This window comes from Caenorhabditis briggsae (genome assembly GCF_000004555.2).
Source record: "Caenorhabditis briggsae complete genome, chrIV, whole genome shotgun sequence".
NCBI lineage: Eukaryota > Metazoa > Nematoda > Chromadorea > Rhabditida > Rhabditidae > Caenorhabditis > Caenorhabditis briggsae.
Window position 1 is genome coordinate 9280650 of NC_013487.2, and position 10646 is coordinate 9291295.

A 10646-nucleotide genomic window follows, 5' to 3' on the forward strand; every position below is an offset into this window, starting at 1 on the left:
TCAGTACCGTGTTACTCAGAAATTCGTCATCGACGGAAACTAACATCAATAAACCTGTGAAGAATGTGAAAAGAGATCTGAAATTGAGTTTTTTAAACCCAAAATTCGATCATTTTGAATTACCTCACTAGAAATGGAAACATTGCGATTGGATAAGTTATCACAAACGCCATTGGAACCAAAAAACAGTATTTAGAGAATGGTCCAATATATGTTGATGGTTTTGGAGGGATAACCTCAACATCCTCTTTCTCTCCATCTTCATTTTCAGAAGAGGCATCTATTAAAGAAACGTTTTCAACCGTTTCTCCGTTTTCTGTTGAATCCAAAAGCTTATAGGATAGAATAGATTCTTTAATTTCGATTGGTGTGATAGAATGCAAATAAATCATCATCCCCATCAAAAATTGCCAGATTCTAGCAAACAAGCTGTTGAATGCGACTTCGGATGGTAGAATTGAATAGATCAAAAATGAAATAAGTGCTAAAATTTGAAATATCCGTTCAACTGATTTCCAATTAAAAATATGATTGGAACAATAAAATAAAACTGAATTTCGACAGATAGAGACCATGTATGTGTAAATAAATCGATGGCAATCAGAAGCTTCTCAAAGTAATCCTCCTCTCCAGTATGCGGACGATTTGAAACAAAAATTAGTGCTTTCATGGCAGATGATTGATTTTGAATAGTAGCACTTTCAGAGAATACAAAGCGATAAGTGTGAGGAGAATAAATAGAAGATAAAGAGGAAGAATCCTTATAAAACGACGAGAATAAAAATGGAGAAATGCAGAGCAGACAGGCATCTCCTCTGGTTTTTGTGAGCAACATGCACATCAGGAAACCAGAGAGAACGAAAAATCTGGAATCAGGAAAATGTATCAACTGAAGGGAGTAGAAAACTTACTGATCCACTCCAAGATATCCATTAGGAAAGTAGAACGGATAAAAATGGAATCCTAAAACCGAAAGAATTGTCAATCCTCGAATCTCTTGTAAATTTTGTTGTTTTGATGGATTCGATCGAACCATAGTTTAAAGAAGGTCGACGCTGAAATATGAAAATTTTGAATAATCGATTTTGGAAAGAGAAGCTTTGCTTGAAAAGGGAATACTCCGAATTTCAGAAATGTCTTATTTGAAAAATTGGAAATTCTGTATGTCAGTACTTCCGATATTCGTAAACTGGGAAATTTAAAAAAATTAGGATTCAGAAACTACAGCGGCTCGAGAGAAGCTCTAAAACCAAAAAGGTTGGGGATGGGGGTAGTAGAAGGGGAACATCTCCAGAAGACAAAACAGAATTTCAAAAGAAGAAAAAAATCGACATTGACTTATAAAAATTACTGATAGGCGCTTTCCTATTAGTAGTTTTTGAGAGAACGCCATGCTATTATCAAGGACCAGCTCAGAAGTGTGTCATCACCTGCAAAATCCAGGTCACTGCCAACACAGGTAAAATGCGAACGGGTCCGTTACGGACGCTTCGCGTTCGCGCACGGTCCGTATGCGGTTCCTATTTCAACCGCGCGCGAACGCGGAGCGTCTGTAACGGATTGTTCACGAATCACCTGTGGTTATTTTAATGTTCGTCGCTTTGCTCCTCTCTCTTTTTCAAAAAGAAAGGGCACTTTATATTTAATTTTCAAGCTTTTCAAAAATGTGCGGACAGACTGACAAACAGAGAAAGAGAAGCAACTTCATTTATTTATTATAAGAATGATGATGATGATTATTGGTAGGATGATTTCCACTAGCGCTTTTTAACGCTAAGAAGCTCTTGCGCAACTCTTTGTTATTTCTTTTTTCGTGTAAAACATGTCAAGAATTCACTTAGTTTAAACTAGCATATTCCGATCTGTTCCCCATTTTAAGTTGTTGAAAATACCACATTTTTGAAGTTTTGAGACACAGAATCAATTTGAAGAAAAACTCTTATATGATTCAAAAATTCAGAAAATTGATGGTGGTTGAAAGACGCGGTAGAACAGCAAAATATCGATGGAGAAAAAAAGAAGGATGATGAAAAAGAACAAGGACTCCAATGGCAAAAGAGATAACTTTTGAGTATATGGATTACTGTAGTTCCCTTTTCTATTATCTTAATTTCAGTTATTCCTGATCAAATATGTTTTGCATTTCTCTCTATTTCTTTGTTTCAATTTTTGCATCTTTCTGGGTAAAAACAGCTGGGAACATATAACAAATGCGAGACGACGCTCTATAACTATCAGGTTGTTCGAAAAGTAGTGGTCACATTCATTTCGATCTATCTCTGCTTATCCTATTTTCAATTTTTTTTCCATATCTTTTTATATTCATTGATGTCACACAATGCATATTAAATGCACAACAGTGCGTCCACTGAGATTTGGACCCATCCCCCTACATTTCTGCCGTCTGACCCAAACTACGATAGTTATTAAAAATCAGTTAATGCAATCTATTCCAAATGTAAAATAACCCTTGGAAAGAATTTTTGGGTATCCCACCATTTTTTACCAACATAATTCTCGATCAGAGTCAACCTTTAAAATCGGTTTTGGTATCTGAATCAACTTCGTGATTTTCCCTAAACCAAGAATGTTCGAAAGGAAGAGAAGTAGACATATAATCTGAACATGAATGAAAAATACCAAATTTTTCCAGTGAACACTGGAATCTTTATTAGGTTTTCCTCACTACATTTAAAACTAAAGCAAACAATTTATTAGATAGTCCATCCCGTTTTGACATAGAAAAAACCGGTAAAAATATTAAGTTATTAGGTTAAACGACAGTTCTAAACTTCCTATTTTAAACTAGCACAAATTTTTGTATAGATTGGACGAACTAGCTCGATTCCATGAGCCGAAAGATGATTGGGAGACGTAAAATATGAGAATCCTCGTTTGTCAAAATATTGATACGTGCTGGTAGCATTGTTCCAAAGCAGTGGAAGATAGTCAATCAATTCACATTTCTCTCCGCACTCTTTTACAAGAGCAGCGTGGCGAAGACGTCCTCTTTCATATCCATCCGGCCTCAATAAGGATTTCTGAAATCTTTCAAAATGTATTATTCAGGAATAATTGAAATTCAAAACTCACACTTATCTCTTCTATGGATTTTTCATTTTTCAAATCACTAGCTACATGAGATATGTATCCTGCATTGGCACGAGGAAAAGAATCCAGAATGTACAATTTCTTTTTGATATTTGGCAGAAACTTGTTCAATTGACTTTTCATCTCAATATATGTTCTGTCGTGTTCCATATCTTGATTGTCTTTGTCTTTAAATGGATCAGCAACAGCAAAGAATCTGAAAAAAAATGAATGAACGAGGAACCTCAAATAAAAGTTATTACCTTGTGAATATGAATGCATAATCTGGTTTGGCACTTTCAATGAATTCCACAAATTCTGAAAGCTTTTTAACACACGGATGATCACTTGGAGTGGCTGCCAGTGGTTCACATCCTGAAGGAAACGAGTATTATACTTGTATAAAAATTCAGAGAGATGGAAGGGAAAAACTTGTGGGCGTGGCCAACGGTAAACATAACGAAAACCACTGTAACATGAAAAACTCGATAGTTTTTATCGATTACTATTGCTTCTCAACAAAACACGTAGAAAAATAAGATTGTTCTAAATCTAAAAAATTGTCGGAAAACGGACAAAAATCGGGAAAATATATAACAGTAAAAACTATTTGGTCGTGGTCGTAGGCACCAGATTTTCTCTTCCACAGCATACCAGCAAAATTGTTTATTACCTCTTTCCGAGTCCATCGTGATATTATATGCTCGATTTTTACATTCTTGGACAAACATCTTATGATGGTTTTTGGTGTAGCTATTTCCAAATATTGCTAGTTTGTACTCGTCGCCTTTCGTCTGTAAACATTTTTTTTTCATTTTTTCTTATTCAACTCTCCAAAAATCAACCTCATAATCACACCATCTACTATGTTTTGGTGTTCGTTTTACACATCCAGGTTCTATCATCGTTTCAATGTCGAACTTATTCCACATTTTGTTTAAACGAGCTGCATCGTCTGTAATAACTTCATGAGGGACTCCGATCATGCGAACAGGGACGAGGATTTGAGTTATCGCGCAGTGAGAAACCCAGCCCCTTTTTTTACGATTTTTTTATCTTTTTAACCACTGTCCACCATTTGAAGTAAAATAAGAACTTTTCAAACAATCAAATTCGATAAAAAATTTTGGTCGGAGTCCCCCTTTAAAGTTCGAAGAATTGTCTGAAACCGAAACCTACCAAACGTCATGTTTGGAGTGACACCATCGAGTCTTTGAAATCCTTCCGAAGAATTTTGGGATGCTTGGTCATTTAAAAAATTCATATCATGAATTGCATCTTTGTTGATAAGAGCAACATTCATGATAAAGAAAAACACGATCAAAAGTGCACAAGAGGTGTTTGACAGTTTTAAATACCATCTGAAGTGCAACTCAAATTTGAAAAGGGGGAATAAGAAATCACTCACTTCTCATAAGTTTCATAAACAATAACTGCCAAAATCACAGAAACTAGAAGACCACTTGCAAGTGCTGAAAATAGTTCAAAGTTCTCATGAAATTCCAGATTCGCTCACCATAAGGATTATTCTCGAATGTAACTTTGGTGTATGCATAAACTGGCCAATGGATAAGATAAAGTGAATACGAAATATCACCAATGTAGGTCAGTACCCTGTTACTCAGAAATTCGTCATCAACGGAAACTAACATCAATAAGCCTGTGAAGCATGTGAAAAGAGGTCTGAAATTGAGATTCTATTTTCAAAAATATTCAGAATTTCGATCCTTTCGAACTACCTAACTAGGTATGGAAACATTGCGATTGGATAAGTTATCACAAATGCCATTGGAACCAAAAAACAGTATTTAGAGAATGGTCCAATATATGTTGATGGTTTTGGAGGGATAACCTCAACATCCTCTTTCTCTTCATCTTCATTTTCAGAAAAGTCATCTATTAAAGAAACGTTTTCCACCAATTCTCCGTTCTCTGTTGAATCCAAAAGCTTATAGGATAGAATAGACTCTTTGTTTTCAATTGGAGTAATGGAATGCAAATAAATCATCATTCCCATCAAAAATTGCCAGATTCTAGCGAACAAACTGTTGAATGCGACTTCGGATGGTAGAATTGAATAGAACAAAAATGAAATAAGTGCTGTAATTAAGACAAAGAACGATTTCGGAGCTGCCGATAAAACTCGCCTATAATTGAGTAATAACCGTATCTGAAATGTCCGTTCAACTGATTTCCAATTAAAAATATGATTGGAACAATGAAATAAAACTGAATTTCAACAGATAGAGACCATGTGTGTGTAAATAAATCGATGGCAATCAGAAGCTTCTCGAAGTAATCCTCCTCTCCAGTATGCGGACGATTTGAAACAAAAATTAGTGCTTTCATGGCAGATGATTGATTTTGAATAGTAGCACTTTCAGAGAATACAGTATATAAAGCGATAAGCGTGAGGAGAATAAATAGAAGATAGAGAGGAAGAATCCTTTTAAAACGACGAGAATAAAAATGGAGAAATGCAGAGCAGACAGGCATCTCTTTGGATTTTGTGAGCAACATGCACATTAGGAAACCAGAGAGAACGAAAAATCTGGAATCAGGAAAATTCATCAATTGGGTGGAGTAAGAAACTTACTGATCCACTCCGAGATATCCATTAGGAAAGTAGGATGGATAAAAGTGGAATCCTAAAACCGAAAGAATTGCCAATCCACGAATCCCTTGCAAATCTAATCTTTTCGATTTAGTCGGTTGAACCATAGTTTCAAGCAGGTCGACGCTGAAAGTTTCCAATAATCTTACAGGAAAAAGAAGCATCGTTTTAAGGAGGAATACTCACAAGTTCCGTACTGAGAAACCCCCTTTATCTGTTAACCTAGTTGATGTGAACATGTCTCCCATACCCTCCACAATTTCCTCCTCAAAAAACTAATCAGCCACGTAGGACCTCAACCACGTTTTAATTGTAACTTTAGAGCTCGCCAAAAATTATATTGCAATGTACCTAATTGTTCTCCACCTCGAAAACTGTATTTGACCGTTTTGACCGCAAATGTAAGATCCGCAATATGTAATAGGTTAGAGATTCAGGCTGTGGTTGATAAAAAAGAAGTTGATATTATTTGCATCCAAGAATCGTGGCTTTCCTCTAAAAATCAAGATACTATTTTGACAGGCGCTAACAAGAATTATATAGTGTACAGATGTGATCGTGAAAATGACCAAAGAGGAGGTGGCGTGTGCTAGCTTATAAATAAAAATTTTCCGGTTAATATTGTTACTGCAGAATCCTTTCCCAAATCCTACGAAATACTAGTTACTGATATAAAAGTAGATGTTGAACCAGTGAGAATAGTGAACATCTATCGTACTCCCTCCTGCTCTCATAAGAACACTATCCGTCTGCTTAATAAAGTAGCAGACATAGTAAATTAGGTAAAGTAATTATTTTAGGCGATTTGAATATCAGCGGTATTGATTGGAAACTTGAACACCCCGTTACCTCATCCAAATTGGGTCAAACCTTCCTTGACTTTTGCATCACCCATAACTTAAAGCAAAATGTTAAATGTCCAACCAGAAATCTTAATATCCTAGATGTAGTATTCTCTAATTTCTCTCTTTCTAATATTACAGTTTTGAATCCAGTTGGGTCGAGTGACCACAACAGCATAAAAATCCAATGTGACCTCCTGGGTAAAATCAATCGTTCTGAACAGCTGATATATGACTTTAGAAATATTGATTTAAGATCTTGCGTGGAATACTTCGATGCCGTAGATTGGGCTTTAGTTTTTGATATGAATCTATCTATTAATGAGATGTACGAAAATCTTATATATCACTTAAAACAGGCCTTGAAAATTTCAGTACAGCAAATAATTTCACCACTAGAAACGACATCGCTTCCCACTCATTTGGTTTTGTTAGAGAAATAAGTAGCCGTGAAATATGAGACTGCCCAGATCACTAGAAACATAGAGGATTTTAAAATATATGTAGTATTAGCCAGAAAGTTTAGAAAAAAGTTAACCAAATTTAAGGGCAATGAAGAGTTAAAAAAGCTTGAAAAATATGGAACCAGTAAATTCTCTAGATTTTCAAAAAGCCTGCTCAAGCCTAAAACAGCCTCTTCTGTGACATTGACAGATAAAACCGGAACTAGTTTAAAAACAGACGAAGATAAATCTAATCTTTTAGCGGATTCATATGAGAAGCAGTACACTAATCCTAGAACAGAGCAATTCAATTTACCTCCTAACTACGTCTCCCACCAGCCATTCATTTATGTGACTGATGATGAAGTGTACAAAAGATTACGTGAAGCAAAAAATTCTTGCTCAGATACCAGCGATGAAGTGCCTTTTAAATTCATCAAACTCATAGCGCCACTGATTTCTAGTGCTTTAGCGCAATTTTTTAATCTAACAATGATGAAGGGTTGTGTCCCCAGTAGATGGAAATCCTCCATAATCATTCCGTTACCTAAAAAAAGTAAACCAACGAATCCAGTGGACTATCGTCCAATTTCTCTCACTTCGCACTTATGTAGACTGTATGAACGATGTATCTTAAGTAGACTAGCTCTCTATCTAGATGAGAGACAGTTTTGGAGTAAGAATCAGCACGGTTTTAGAGCCAAAAAATCAACAGTTACTAATATGATGGAGACATTAAACGACTGGACCAATATGATTGAAAATAAGGGACAAGTTGATGTTATTTACCTAGATTTTTCTAAGGCTTTTGATAAGATTCCCCACGATAGGCTTCTTAACAAACTACTAAAACTCAACCTGAATGCTCACTTGTTAATGTGGCTTGATGATTTTCTTTCTGGTCGTAATTATAGAGTAAAGGTGGGGACCACGCTTTCAGGTTCAAAACTAGCAATTTGCGGAGTCCCGCAAGGTGCAGTTTTGTCCCCAGTTCTTTTTGGGATCTATGTTAATGAAATATCGTCTTTCCTCCCTCACGAAGTTCATTGTAAACAGTTTGCAGATGATACTAAACTATATGCCTCGATTAACGAAAATGATCCTGACAACCCGCTGCAAAAAAGCATAGACTTAATACATAATTGGTCTGAAAAATCCAAACTCCCTCTTAACGCAAGTAAAACCGTTGCTCTTACAGTAGGTAAATGCAAGAAAACTATGAACTACTTTATTGAAGGTCAGTCTATTAAAAAGAGACAATAACTCGTGACTTAGGATTTCTAGTATCTGAAAAACTGGATTTTTCTGAGCACTGGAGACAAGTGGAGATAGTCGGAAACTAGGAAGATATATTAACCCAAACGATAAGAAATATAAATCTGCGAGCAGGCGCAACCTACTCTTTGGTCTTAATTCACTACACTCCAGACGCTTAGCAATAGACAGGAAAATGGTATCAAAATGATATCGGAAAAAATAGGTCTGAACGTAACTGAATTTTTCGCGTCAACTGAAACACGTACTAGAAGAAAGACACGATTTCTCTGGCCCATTCCTAAATCTAAACTAAGGCGAAACTTCTTTGTCAACCGCACTCTGAGTCTAATTGAGAACCCAAGGCCCCCTCTCTCTAATTTGTAAAATAATTTATTATTTCTGTTAATCATTATTGCAGGTATAATTTTTATTCTGTATGCGTGTATGTGTTGATGGTTATGTGCTATTATTTGGAAATAGTGTTACTATTCGGTTCTCCACTTTATTTGAATGTGTTGTTTAGTTATTCGTGTATCTGTGTTTTGTGTGATTGTATTGTATTCCTTTTCTCTTTTTTTCTCTTTTTCCACGACGGAAGGTCGTAATCAATAAATAAATAAATAAATAAATAAGTTCAGAAAATCATTATTAAAACTACTGAAAAATGTCAATTCAAAAAGAATTTACGCAGATGATCTCGTAAACAACAGAGGTGATTACTGTAGGCTAGGCTCCACCCTCAGAATTTCCGAGATTCGTAAATAAAAAAGGTTTGAAATTCGGAATTCTGAAAATACAGGGGTTGGTGAAAACTCTAAATGAATTAGGTTGGTACAGTAGTCAACTGGGGAACATCTTCAGAAGACGTCAAAATCATAAAAGATATCAAATTATAAAAATTGCTAATCTATCTGTTCATACGTTTTTTCATTTGTGGTTTCTGATAAACGCCTGATTAGTCAATGGTAATCATGACAATCATAGGTTTCCTATTTTTCAAACAAAAAGACAGACATCAAAATGTAGATAACAGTCTTGAAATAGTAAAAAGGCGATTATGAAGCACCTTGATATAAGCAAAGAGAGCGAGTTGTAGACATACATAAAGTTAATCCATTAATCATCGATAGTTCACATTTTCAAGAAATCTTTTACCTAGAACAATTCTTATGAACAATTTCTCAATTACAGTCCTCTTTTCACCGTTTTAGAGTTTCCAACTTATACTCCACACATAACTAGTGTATATCTTATTCCAGAAAAAGCATTGTGAAAGAATTTTTAGAATAAGATTCTGATCAATACCTTAAATCACTGACTACAGTTTCCCTATACTAATACAGTAAGTTATTGACAAATTCAGTTCGAATTTCGCTTTTATCAGCCATTCAAAGATCTTTGATGCGTACTGAAGTGAAGAACACGATTCGATTTTTTTTTTCTGCGATAGTGACACTTAATTTCAGGTCTTCTGCATATTGATGAACCATGACAGTTTTACTAATAGCTGTTCACACAAATATAAAAAAAGACAAAAGAGTGGACACCTAGTGGACATTTTCAATTATGGGCAAAAAAGGGAATATGTATTTCTTATGGGATGTTCATGAATCATGATAATATAATCTTTTATTTCAACCAGTTTTTTCTTATGCACCATTAAAAAAAATCATTTTTTCATGAACGTTTTAAAGATAATCGTCGAAAATTATATCGAAAAATGAATTTCCGAGTGTTGTTGAAAGGAACCAGGAAGTTCAGCCCAGAAGGAGCAAAACTGTGTACTGAATCTGAATTTCCTATCCAGTTTTTTTTTCATTTTCTCAATACCCGAGTTTCGAAATTTTTGTTTTTCTGAGTATCCGAAAAGAAGGTTCAGCAGAAGAAGGGGCACGCCTTCTCCATGAAGATACAATTGTTCTAGCCCCTTCCCGGTGTATTTAATGTGCTTTAGAACCAAAGGCTTAAGAGTAGTTGTGCGTGTGGGTGATTCTAAACTTCAGAAATTCTGAAAACCCGACACTCACAAATCGAAATATCCAGAAAAACAAAAATTTCGGGTGTTAAAAAATTCATATATTTATAAATTTTGGAATTGAAATATTCCGGATCTTACATTAGAATTTCAAACTCAATTTTCAAATGTCCTTCTCAGAATGCACTGCAATCAGAGGAACAACTTCAATTAAGGGTTTTCGGTTTTAAGCTGAAGAAGAATATTTAAAAACACGCAAGACTTAACGGAAATCACCAAAAGTTGGAAAAACAATTCGTCTGAAATAACCAAAAAGACGAACTGCACAGCCAGAGTTGGATTCTATTAGTGGTGGGCTTCTATTAATCGGTCCTTTTCCATTTTTTTTAGTAAATCGGATATCCGATACTTCAGCAGAAAGTATC

The 10646-nt window shown here is 35.3% G+C and overlaps 2 protein-coding genes across 2 annotated transcripts in view; both read right to left on the bottom strand.

Annotated features, from left to right (window-relative positions):
- CBG06274 overlaps positions 1-5805 on the bottom strand; it is a gene marked incomplete at both ends in the record, with an annotated part of 15644 nt that extends 9839 nt beyond the window's left edge. Inside the window, 1 exon segment of the mRNA XM_002633456.1 lies at positions 5687-5805. Within this exon segment, the coding sequence (XP_002633502.1) occupies positions 5687-5805 (119 nt within the window).
- CBG06276 lies at positions 2796-4022 on the bottom strand (the record flags this gene model as incomplete). Its single annotated transcript, XM_002633457.1, has 5 exons — positions 2796-3041; positions 3094-3307; positions 3354-3465; positions 3764-3884; positions 3936-4022. The coding sequence occupies 5 exons, from the start codon at positions 4020-4022 to the stop codon at positions 2796-2798; spliced, it is 780 nt and encodes a 259-aa protein (XP_002633503.1).
- Positions 5806-10646: the final 4841 nt, after the last annotated feature.